Genomic DNA, 12,701 nt, shown 5'->3' with positions numbered 1-12,701 from the left:
TGGATTGTGATCTGGTGACTGTGGAGGAAACCAAGATGATCGGGTCTTTGTGACATGGCACATTAACCTGCTGGAAATGGCCATCTGAAGAGGAGCACACTGTGGTCGTAAAGGGACGGACATGGTCAGCAACAGTCTGCTTGGTAAGTCATGATGGTATCAACCCTGCTTCCTGGTCCAAGTTCCCACTGCATTCATTAAGGCTGGTGTCTTTTTATGTGTTGTGATCTTGTTTTATTAAATATAAACAAGCCTCTCAAAATAATCATTGGGGATTGTCGGCCTCTCCGGGGTTTTTTATAGCACTATTCATGTGTGTCTTTAAGCTCAATTTTTAAGACCTCGTGATGAAACTGCAGCCCATGTACTCATGGTTTGGAAGACACCAAATAACTGAATGCTTCACTCTGAGGCAAATATTTTAATTTGTACATGAAGCTTAGGAACAGGAATTTTTTTGTAGCGAGTAATCCAAACCACACAGCAACATATTAATGGCTAAGCTCATTGAGTCAGATGTTCTCTTGACTGAAGTTTGGTTCATTTTCAGTGTCTTTTTTGCCATATGATTGCATTTGTCTGTGACCATCAGGGACCCTGAAATGGATTATTATTCAGTGGAAAAGAGAAAACACTCATCCTCCATCTTTGCTGTGCTAATGTGTTCATATTATCCTAACCACAGCTTTGTAACTAGCCACCAGGTAGCACACCAATATATGCCAGCAAGCCCAACTTCAATAACCCTTCAGACATTGCTGCTGCTTAGTTATTCCATCTTTATTTATGCATAACGTGATAGCAGAACAGTACATGTTAGTTTCTTAGAAATCCATTAATCAGAACATGGTACATCATCTTTAGATGGAAACCAGCGAGCTAACTTCCTGCTAACTTCTAACTCAGTTAAGCCTCATAAATCCTCTTTTTCATGGTTGTTCAACTTTATTGTAACACCTGGGAGAGCAGCCACACTGATCATTTTATTAAAGGTGAAAAATTGTAGATTGTTTTTATCTCACTGTTTGTTTAGGTTTGGGAAAGGAAGAAGAGTTTGAACCTGGAAACGGCCAATGACGTCAGAGGCCGCTGTATTTAAACAATGCCTCTGATTGGCTGACTAGAGATTTGTGTTAAAGAGACAGGTTTGTGACCGTGGGTAACTAACTGCTGGTGATAGAAGCTATAAAGTTAAACATGACTTTCAATAGCACCAGTTAATTTTTGAAAGGCCCTAGAAGGGAAAAAAGAGAGCAATAGCCCGCGAAAATGACGTCACTTCCGGTTTTGCTGAGTAACGGCAGACACGTGTACTGTCACAACGTGATGACGTTTATTCCAATGTAGGAAGTGCCATGAGCAGCTGATCAGATCGGCAAAACGTGTTTCGGGATTATAATGTTTTTGTTGCTGCCAGCAGTTTTTACGCGATTTTTCCAAAGTGGAAGGAAACCGCGGCCTGGGATAAGTTGAATGCCTGATATGTAAGTAAAACCCTCCGTTTTTTTATGCAAAAAAAAATATTGCTCCAGCATTTTTGGTTGCAATTCTTCAGGGTTTAATGCTAGATATGCAAATATGATCGTGTCCGCTTTGATGGGCTTCAAAGGGTTAAAGGAAGTAAAGCGCTGTCAGCTCAGCAGCACCGGAGGACACAATGATAACTGAGCACATGATAACAGAATTATTTCTATGTGTATGGAAAGACCCCTTCACAACATCTAACAAGGCCAAGGACAGCGACGAACGTGTCACTGATGAAGAAGGTTTACATGTAGAGGGATTACAACAAGCTGCAAGCCACTGGTTACATTCAGGGGCAGCGAGCCCAGAAAAAACATGTAAAAGAGCCTGAACAGTTCAGGGGGGACACAAAATCTGAAACAAAGATGAATTCATACAAGATTGAATAAAGAAAAATGAAGAGAAAGAAAGGAACAGCTCATGATCTCAGCAGGACAAAAGTTTACAGGACTATACTATATGCATACTGTAAAAGTAAATAGGATGTTTTTCAATGCGCAAGTCAGTCACCTGATCTCAACCTCACAGAACATTTTCAGGTATTAAAAACAAAGCAGAATGCAGAGAGACAGTAAAGGCCTGACAGAGCCTCTCGAGGCTGATGTTCAGTAATCTTTGTCTGGGACTTTAATCCACATTTTAAAAACATAACTTATAATTTTGTCTAATTACTTTTGATCCTCTGAAATGGTGGACTACAGTAAACATATATTATGTTGTTTTGAGATAACTGGGCTGAAATAACTGATGATGCTTATTTGGGAAGGACTTAACAGGCCCAATATTCCAAATCACATCTCAGCAGGATTTTAACACAAGTCCTTACTTTGAACTCTCTATATGTGTATTTAGGTGGATACAGTGATGCATAATGGAATACTAAAGATGGATTCACATACATGAAGGATTTATTAGGACAGACCAAGTCATTGGGACAGACAAAATCTATTTCGTTTCAAAGCGTCTTTAGAATAAACTTTTAAAACAACAACACACACAGGGGCATGAATGATGCAAGTACACTGAAAAGAATTGCACGAGTCCCTCGGCCCTTCTAGATGTCCATCACGGCCATGAACCCCCACGTGTATCTCCTTCAGGTGCTAAAACACAGAGCTTGGGGGATTAGTGTCAGTAAAGTGAACTTGGGTAAGCTGTAGTCAAATAACGTTTACTTTATCTCCTGGTTCAATGTTTGATGAGGCTGAAATTAATGAGAGCCCATGGGATGGCTTACTGCTCAAGTTGGAAATGGTCAACAGGTCATTACCTTCATTATCCCACAAGAGCAATTATACACACTTTGCAACGCCCAGAGGGCTGTGCTGGGTTACCAAATCAAAACAAAGATGTTTTTCAGTGTAAGTGGTCAAGAGAAGGATCGCAAACTATGACAAACATACAGTGAAACCAGCTGACTGACCTAATGAACTTGTTTGTGGAAATCTACGATGGCAGCAGCCATAAACTTTATTTCACACTTTTATGCTACACTGTATACACATAAAAGGGCCCATAGCAGTATTGACTTTTAATGGAACAGTGTTACTACTAATAATACTGTGTATATTCATTTTGTTTTGTTTGTAGTGTAGTAAATGTCAGATAAAGGTAGCATGACAGACATTTACTTTGACTATATGAACATTATGTAGGTGTTGGTAATGGGTATTAATTTGTAAATAACTGAACATGAATAACTTATATAATATCTTTTGCAATACTTTCTTTGAAGATATAACGCATTTTGGGGTAGAAAAAAGAATTCCTTAATAAGATTATAACGTCCTAAATGTTGCCAGCACAAATGAAGTTAGTAGAATTTTAAGCAAAGCAAAAGACATTTTCTGAAAGTTTGACCTTATGTGATCTTGAAGAAGAGGTCAGAGGTCCAAAGTGATATTTAGAATCCTCATATATCATGTTGTTAATTTAAACAATGACAGTAAGAAACATAGTCTTAAATACCTTTATAATGCATTATTGTGACATTATTGTGAATCTGTTGACCTTAAAGCAGAGGTCAGAGGTCAAATGTGACATGATATTTTTATGAGGCCTTTTGGCATTTTTTAACCAATAAATCATTAACTGGAGCTTGAACACTTTGATGGATGTAAGCCAAATGAATTATTACTGGATTGTTAACATAACTCTGCACTCCTACAAAGTTTCATTCAAAACTATTTCTATTTTGTTAATGTTCTAGTATGAGACGGTACAATCTGTAGAAATTGTCCTATGAAAGGGTTAAGTAAGAGGCCCTGCCTCTGTTGTGCACTGTTAGCAAATCTGCAGCCGAGTTTAGTTCCTGGCTTCAGAGGAACCTTTTAACTCGTAAGAAGCATTTTTCTGCATCAGTTTTACTTTCTGCTTTTCTTCCCTCAGTGTTTTAAACATATCTCTACTCTCATGTGTGAGACTGCAGCTTCAGTTCAGTGATTTTTTTTTTCTTCCTGTTAATGCTTTGATTAATGTGGAAAAACGCCAGTGCAGGAAAAAACAAGAGTGCAGTGTGTGTCCGGACAGAAAGCAGCTCTAACAGAGGCTGTAGCAAGAAGACAAGAGAAGATATACAGAAGCTTCATTAACAGAAAAGCAGTTAAAGTCAAACAAGAGGCTGAAGGGCAATACGGGCGAACTTTGCTCCACAAAGAAGGCTGCTTTACAGCCCAGATTAAAAAGCCGCAGTTGTTAACAGAAGAGTGAAAAGGCAACTCCATGGCATACCGGCTCTTTGAAGGGAAGGATCATGCCTCCATCTACCAAAAGTATCGCTTTACACCTCCAGCAGGGCTCAAGGATATTATTATTCAGTACTTAGATAAAAAGGTATGCTATGCTTAAAATATAATGTGCAAATTATCTTAACATATGAAGGCCTTTCCTAAGGAGAGACATTAACAAGTACCAAACTCCTTTCTGCAACTCCAGAAGGGACAGCCACATGAGCTGGCGGTGGATCTGGGATGTGGAACGGGACAGAATTCACGTCTACTGGCACCGCACTTCAAGGAAGTAGTGGGTCTTGACATCAGTGAGTGTCAAGTGGAGGAGGCCAGAACTGTGCCAGGGTACTCCAACATCACCTACAGGTAGGAGAGCTTCCGGGCTACAGCCTGTAGGAGTGTGTACAGTAAGGTAAGTACTGTGAGCAAGTGATTTACAATACCATGCCATGGGCGGTATCGGCCTTCTTATCTGGCTCACAGCAAGAAAGTAAATAAAAGTTTTCTCAATGCCAAACTGTTCTTTCAAGATCTTGTCCACATTTCTCTTATAACTGCCAAGTCCACAGCTTGAGGAACATTTCTATTGTAAATCACTTGTTGAGTACTTCCTTCATGTTTCACTGCAATATATTTTCCTGAGTATTATCAAGTCCATGCAATCATCCTGTTTATGAAATGTAAACTTAAAGAGGAAAACTGGGTTGAAATAATGGCTGAAACCCTTCATGTAACTCAGTGGTGTTGTGATGTAATGGTGCTGATCGGTTTTGAGCTGACTAGGTAGAAGTATCCCTTTACATGGGCAGGTTGCGTATTGTTGTGTCTGTTGCATTTGCAGAAAGGGGACAGCAGAGGAGCTTCCGTTTCCAGATGGATCCGTAGACCTGCTGACGGCAGCTTCAGCAGCACACTGGTTTGATCAGTCGAGGTTTCTGGCAGAGGCAACTCGGGTCTTGAAACCCAGAGGCTGCATGGCTCTGCTAGGCTTCAGCGATTCTAACACCAAACCCAACTACCAGAACTGTGGAGACAGGCTCAAAAACATCTATGAAGAGGTAGGTGCAGACTGATAATCAGAGTAGTGTCCATTCCCGTGTGCACCTTTGGATTGCTTTCAGTGCTCCTGGATCTCTCCCTGAAAGTGTCCTGTTCTACTCAAACATCCATGTGTGCATGTGCGTTATCACCTTGGCAATCAAACTTCGACTTTGCCAAAGAGGCTGCAGCGTCTGAGCCTGACAGTGGTGAATCAGCTCATGAATGTGACAAAGAACACGTTTTTGCAAAATGCCAATTCTTTTAACTTCATACAAAGAGTCATTTGTAAATTTTTTTGAAGTTTAGTTACTTCAGCTGCAATTTTTCAGTTTATTTTTCTTGTTCAGTGAGAGAAATCTGGTCTGTTTAGAGTCAGATTCAGTGCTGTGACTGAGGATCTGTGAACTTCATCACTGACAGTGTTTGTTCACATGTGAAGGTGGATTCAAACATCTTCTGCACACGTGTCTTTATGTGAGAGAAGAATAAAACTTGAGCAGTGATACTGTCCTGAAGTGATCTGTCTGTAGCGAATCAAAGTGCAACAAACTGTCTGTGAAGTTAACTGTCTCAGTTTCAACATCAGCAACGTGGTTAATTTTTAAGCACTGACAAAAACACCTGGTGCAAAAATGCTGCTCTTGTTGCTTTCCAAGAAGAGTTTCAGATCTCTGTTCCTGCTCGGCTTCCATGAAGTTCTTGTATTTCACTGCATTTAGTCTCATTCTTGATGACTCAAACTGTAATCTTTCATCACAGAAATCTGCTTTCCACAAACAAACCACACAGCTTTACTTCTGACTTCAGTACATAAATACTTAGAAGTCCTGTCTTATTGAAAACTTCACATTCCACATCAGTCTTTCTTTTGTCACTGTCACATCTCTCAGGGCTAGAAACCTTCAGAAACAGTGAAGGTGCATTCCTTTCTGCACATCTACATACATTTAAAAAAACATAGTAGTTGCTTAAAAATAAAAGCAGCAAAGTTGTGTTGTGATTTCCCATAAAATCACACACATGTGACCCATGTGCCACACGATTGCATCCACTTAGAGGCAAACACAAACATATATAGAGCTATAAACAGAGATGTACGGATAGATAAGATGTATAATAACAATAAAAGTAAAAGTGTACAGCAATTTAAAATTAAAGACATAAAAATGATAAACACCAAGACACAAACAGCAGCCGGCACTGGACTGGCCTATAAGGTGGAACACCCAACTAATTTCAGTTTGCCTAATGTAGCATAGACTAAAGGCTTGGGGAAAGAGCTAGCCATTGTCTGTGCCTTAACAAAATCCAGCACCACTGAAGCTAAGCTAAACCTTCTCTCTGTACTTAAAATGCATTATAAAACTTTTTATTTTAAAATGTTTGTACTTTGTAAATGTCTCTTGTGGAAGAATAATACTGGGCACTGACTGTTTTGAGAATCTCATATTTTTGTAAAGTCGCTAGGCTTAGCGCCGACAGACAGCAGGGGCCTGATTGTATCGACAGCCACACTTCATTTGGTCCGATGACTAATTTGCAACAGTTCCACCATTCACTGCTTTAATGTATTCTTTGTTTGTCCTTTTAGAGATGTACTATTTTGACAGCTTTTGCAGACAGTCACAGAACAAATGGTGCAGTACCATCTCACACCTCTATGAACTCACTTTCAGGTGAAGCAGGCGCTGAAGCCGTACATGAGCAACCCAGTAGCTGTAGCTGAGGGTAAGCTGGACCCGCTGTACTCTGCCATTCCCTTTCCAGACAAAGAGAGGTAAACACAAACACATCCCTGCCTTTATGCTACCTCTGTGATGGTTAAATAAAAACTGCTTAAGCACAAAAACAGCATTAACCTGTTGCTTTACAGGAAACTCACTGCCAATTATACAAACTTAGGCTGGAATGATTTTGTCAGCTGTGTGTAAAACTAATCTTGTGCCTTATAGAAGATATTATTGGTGCTTTTTCATCAGATTAATTGTATCGTTTTACTGATCCGACAGGATTGATTGTTTTCAAGCAAAGTCCTTGATCTCAGTGAGGCATCTGGTGGGTTTCATGCAAAGCTGGTCCATGTTCCAAGCCTACACTTTGAAAGACCCCAAAGGTGCCGAAGAGCTGCTGTCCAACACGGAGAAGAGGTCACCTGCACACACACAGATATTTAACTGGCCCGTGCCTGTTATTGTAATCTGACTGAAACTTTTTGGTGTCACTGATCTTCTTACAGGTTCCTTCAAGAGATGGGAGTCACATCTCCTGACACTGAAGTGGAGCTTGAACTGGATTATTACTGCATCCTGGCCTGCAAACCACATTAATCAACACTTCAGCATTCAGTGAATATCACTGTGAGATAAACAAGCTTGTTGTTCTAAATAAACTATGTTTTTATCAGCAGATTCTGTGTTTTGCGGATTTTCTTGAACTGGACACGTTTCATTTTGTAGTGAATAACTTCTTTAAACCGGTGTCTGACATGCACAGTCACAGGTTACATAAGGGGAAAGAAAGAATTGAAGATTAACCAGCCTACCACTGTGTCACGTCAGGGGGTGGAGGTGGGTGGGTGCTTGGATGCGTCTGACAACGGTCATGACACTGTGGGTGGCCTGTCCTCTTATTGTAACCATATCAGTGTCCCTTCCTTAATATTTCCAATAGTTAATCTGATGTTCCAGCTGAAAGAATGGCTGTCATTATCACTCGGAAATCAATTTAAGAGATTTTTCTGGCATTCACTGAGATTTTTACATAAGGATCTGTCAGAATCAATCAATATTTTTACTTAGTGTAGGTATTATTAGGTGTAGTGTAAAATCAATCCACCCATTCTCTTCCGCCTATCATTTTTGGGGTCGCAGGCGGTTGGAGGCAGGGTACACCCTGGACAAGTCACCAGTCTGTGACCATTTAGAGTTTCCAGTTAAGCTGTTTCCACTAACTGCACTCTTTGGACTGTGGGAGGAAACCAGAGTACCTGGAAACAACCCACACAAACACAGGAGAACATGCAAAATCCACACAGAAAGATGATGGTGGACTTAAACTCAGGACCTTCTTGCTGTGAGGTAACAGTGCTAACCACTGTGCTGCCTTAGAAGCACATGTAAAATTCACTCTTAAAACTTTACAACTTAAAGTGGCCTGCTGGGATCAAGATTAACTCACTGTGCCAAATGTGTTTTGCTAAGTAGCTGTAAATCTCTCAAGAAGAGATATCGCCGAAGTTCATCATAATTACTTCCTTAGAGGTTTTTTCATGAAAGTAATCCCTTCATTCCTCTAAGGTACCTCACACGTGGGAAAAGAGGAAACCATTACTTACAAAATAAAATATGTGTTGTAGGTTACATTTAAAACTTTTTGGTACAGGAATTTGAAGTACTAAAGGACTCCACTTTAGCTTTAAACACACAAACTAGACATGCGCACACACACATATACACACACACACGTCTCAATGTTGGGAGAAAAAAAAAAAAAAAGCTAAGCCCAGCCACACGCTCTTACCTCAGCCCGGAGTTTTTATTGGTTCTGACGGGAGCACATACCATCACATGACCCGTAATCTAACCTTTTTCTCACAAGGCGCTTTTGAGCTTGACCCAGATTTCAGTTTAATGTTAATATCATGGCTTAATTTAGACAATTAGAATATTAAAAATCAGTATTATGTAGGAAAAGAAGAAAACAACACAATTATAATAACAACAAGCAAAAAATAGGAGCATAAAAAGACTACTGTCTCTTTAAAAGGCCCTAATTATGAAGCAAAGCAGGTTTGGGCAGAAGGAGTGGGACCTCCCACTCCACTGTGTGCCTCTCTTTAGTGTTTGTGTGCCGTATGCGTGTGTGTGTGTGACTGACTGCTGATTCTCACAGTGGAGTGTAGAGTTTCACTTCTCTTATCTGGTCAAAAAGAAAAAATACACCGACAAAAAGAACACCACATTAGGTAACTGTTATTATTTAAACTGATGCTTGTTCAGCTGTTTAACAAGGCGTCAGCTCACCATGGCCTACCGCCTGTTTGAAGGCAAGCAGCATGCTTCTTCCTACTGGAGGTACAGGATCTCTCCATCAGATCATCTAATTCAACATGTGCTCGACTTCCTGGAAAAACATGTAAGTGTGACAAATGCTTCTCCTTTGAGAATCATTTCTACTGTAAACTGCCATCAAACATTTACAGCACGTTAACAACATGTTGAATATTTTGTCAGAAAGGTCGGCCCTTCGAGCTGGCAGTGGACGTGGGCTGCGGCTCAGGACAGGGCACGCTGCTGCTGGCCAGACACTTCGCCTCTGTGGTGGGCACTGACGTGAGTCCCGCCCAGCTGGAAGTGGCTTTGGAGCACGCTAAAGAACCGAACATCACGTACAAGTAAGAAAAGACCAAACAAGTCAGAATTTATCAAAACTCTTGCCTGTAAAAAAACAAAAAACAAAAACACCATTTGTTCAGTTCTAGTAGGAAAGTGTTCCACAATGTGAGCCTCACAGCATGACCAGCCTTCACAGGACAGGGGTTACATTGTTCTGCCGCGAGCTACGTGTTGTCAGAAGTCCTGCATAAACACTCTGAAAAATAATGCTGCAGCCAGTCAAAAGTTTCATTTGGCCTTTGCTCCTCTTCCATCTTCAGACAGTGTGGTGCTGAGGAGCTGCCACTCGCTGACAGCTCAGTGGACCTGGTGACGGCCATGTCTGCCTTCCACTGGTTTGACAGGCCACGCTTTCTTGAAGAGGTCCACAGGGTCCTGAAGCCCCGCGGCTGCTTAGCCTTGCTCAACTACACCATTGACATGGAGCTCAGCTACCCCGACTGCTGCTCGCACTCACTAAGCCAAGTCTGCAAAGAGGTGCTCGCATAATATCCACCTAGAATAGACTGCTGTGTTCTCGTTACCACTGTTTATAGTCTAGTGGTTTTTAAAGCAATGCAGCAAAACCATTTCTGGAAAAATACTTGAGCACTCAGTTATACACAAGTAAGTCATATGATTAATAAAACAACTCTTTTCTTTAAGACTAAACATTATTCAAGCCTGATATTCATGTCCAGTGAAGTCATTTGGTGATTTCTGTTAAAATAGTTACATTTAAACTAAATAATTCTTACAGAAATGCTTTATGTAAAAAGGACTAAATGTTCCTGTGTGCAAAGTCTGTTTTAAGGTGGACTTTTTTACCCTCTAACTAATAAATATATGAGGAAGGAGCAGTTGTGTGTCCCTCAGATGTTATTTTATAGTAATGTGAGCAGTGAACAACGGTGATTTCTAACAACTCCCAAAAGATAATAAATAATAACAAAGGAAGCATCTCCTCTGCTTTCGGTGGCGTTTTATGCACCAGCTTCATCGCCTCATCATCCAGAGAAACAGCTCTTGGTGTCGGGCAAATATAAGGACACACGCCTCATCAGAGTTTGGATCGCTTTGTTGTTAAGAAACTAAGATGATGTGCGCTGCCATTGTAAATATCAACACTTCCTGCATGACACATTGCCCTGGATCTCAAAATGGTTGTGCCCCTAACAGTTTTATTACAGAAGCGCTCTCATTCTAGTCAAAACAACAGTGTCTCAGTAACTTTCCACTAGAGATAGTCCCCTCTTATCCACATTTTTCCCAGGCAAGTGTGAGCGAGAGTCTGCAGCTTTCTACTCCCCAAGGACACATGTTCTCATGCCTTTCTTTTTCAGGGCTGTGTCCACTTAATACTACACTATATAACTTTATTTAACACTTATCATTAATAAAAAGCATAGCATTATTGAGGCACTGCAAATTATTTAATTCCAACACCATCTAGAGGAGGTTTTTGGTAAAACAGCCTGAACTGAGGGGTGCAGCTGTTTTAGTTGATGAGTGAGACACCAGTGAAGATGCACTAACTCTGAGTGGACTGTAACACACAGCTCATAGTTATCATAACATGGATATCACTGAGTTATGTCTGATTGATGCTCTTTGTCATATTAGTAACAAATTCATAATAAATACTTCTCATGGCCTTTTCTGTTGAATTTGCCAGTTTTATGCAGCCTTGCAGCCACACCGCAGCCCCCACCTTGGAGTGAGCTCTATTAACTTGTACCGGGAGGCCTTAGAAACTATTCCCTACCCTCACAAGGAGTGGTAAGTAATGCTAATCCTAACTCTAATTGTTTCTTAGTAGAGAAGCTTTTGCAGCAGATTACCATGTAATGCCAGACTACTAATGTAAAAGATGTTTTAATTCTTTACAGCATTTTCAGCTTTGAGATGTTGTGTGCTTTGTAATTTGTAATATTTAAAAAAATTCACTTTAGCTATTTTAATGTTCAGTATCCACTTTTAAAAAGATCCCTTTGGCATGTCTGACGGGTATTGTGTGTGTATTGTATATATATCCACTGACTGTGTTCATGCCGCGAGTGTATTTTGTGTTACAGGCAGGAGTGTTTGTGGGACAGAAAGACCATGCCTCTGTCCAGCTACATGGGGCTGGTGGAGTCTTTCTCCAGTTATCAGGCTCTGCTGAGAGACGACCCGCAGGAGGCCTCCAGACTCTCCCAGGACATCTGTCACAGGTGAACTGGGACCTTCACAGCGTATATGTGTCATAATGATGATAATGTGTTTTGACAGCTTAATGTTCCTCAGTGTTAAAATCTATTACATACAGTAACATGACAAACATGTCAGCAGGTTTTGTGGGTGATAATGATGTTAGTGGAAAAAACACAATTATAGGTATAAGACTGTCGTTCAGTGTTGTCTAAATGAGTCCCTCTAGCTGAATTATCATGCGCTCTGCTTCCTGTGTTTCTCTGCATAGGCTGATGTCTGTAATGAAGGTGACCTCTGCAGAGACAGAGGTGGTGGTGGCTGTCAAGTATTACTACCTTTTGGCCTGCAAACCACAGGAAGCCTGACACCTGTCGTCTCCATTAAAAAAAAAAACAAACAAACAATAATAATGAACCTAATTAAGGATCCAGAAGAAAACATGTCCTGTTTCTGTTTTTTCTTCATCAGCTTCTCTGTGCACAAATGTTTCTCCTTGATACTTAAAATTTAGGGCAAGCTCAGAAACAAATAGTGCTATATAATGCTTTAATGACATCATTTATTTCCTGTATTTTCACTAAAATAAGTCACGTGTGTGCATTTACCGTACAAACATAAGAGTGATATTCATCATCACACTTAATAATCCAGCTTTTACAAAACCAGCCTTTTCATAGAGAAGTTGCACAGGAAGGTTGTGTAAATATTTATTGATATTGATATTGATTGAGAAACATGCGAGGCATTCATGGTGTTTCATAAGTTGCCACTAGAGGGAGGCATTGATCAATGTTCTATTGATGACAGACGATTCAGATCAGGTTTTTGTAACTCTGGGAAA

The 12,701-nt window shown here is 40.4% G+C and overlaps 2 protein-coding genes across 4 annotated transcripts; both read left to right on the top strand.

Moving 5' to 3' along the window:
• Window positions 1–1,304: 1,304 nt before the first annotated feature.
• zgc:162396 (putative methyltransferase DDB_G0268948) lies at window positions 1,305–7,702 on the top strand. Of its 3 annotated transcripts, none has more exons than XM_003443288.2 (7): window positions 1,305–1,484; window positions 4,016–4,356; window positions 4,459–4,619; window positions 5,095–5,311; window positions 6,971–7,071; window positions 7,304–7,441; window positions 7,531–7,702. In XM_003443288.2, exons 2-7 carry the CDS (start codon window positions 4,246–4,248, stop codon window positions 7,619–7,621), a joined length of 819 nt encoding a protein of 272 aa, XP_003443336.1. In that variant the 5' UTR covers window positions 1,305–1,484; window positions 4,016–4,245; the 3' UTR covers window positions 7,622–7,702. The 3 variants fall into 3 exon arrangements, with proteins under 3 accessions (XP_003443336.1, XP_019208949.1, XP_013125716.1); XM_019353404.2 differs by having other exon boundaries at window positions 1,334–1,484; window positions 3,913–4,356; XM_013270262.3 differs by lacking the exon at window positions 1,305–1,484 and having other exon boundaries at window positions 3,808–4,356.
• Window positions 7,703–9,071: 1,369 nt separating this feature from the next.
• On the top strand, window positions 9,072–12,446 carry LOC100690542 (putative methyltransferase DDB_G0268948). Its single transcript, XM_003443340.4, has 6 exons — window positions 9,072–9,428; window positions 9,527–9,687; window positions 9,949–10,165; window positions 11,343–11,446; window positions 11,743–11,880; window positions 12,129–12,446. The coding sequence occupies exons 1-6, from the start codon at window positions 9,318–9,320 to the stop codon at window positions 12,223–12,225; spliced, it is 828 nt and encodes a 275-aa protein (XP_003443388.1). The 5' UTR covers window positions 9,072–9,317; the 3' UTR covers window positions 12,226–12,446.
• Window positions 12,447–12,701: the final 255 nt, after the last annotated feature.

Source organism: Oreochromis niloticus, linkage group LG16, assembly GCF_001858045.2.
Source record: "Oreochromis niloticus isolate F11D_XX linkage group LG16, O_niloticus_UMD_NMBU, whole genome shotgun sequence".
Taxonomy (NCBI): domain Eukaryota; kingdom Metazoa; phylum Chordata; class Actinopteri; order Cichliformes; family Cichlidae; genus Oreochromis; species Oreochromis niloticus.
Note: the sequence above shows the minus strand (reverse complement) of the source record. Positions and strands in the feature narration are given on the sequence as shown.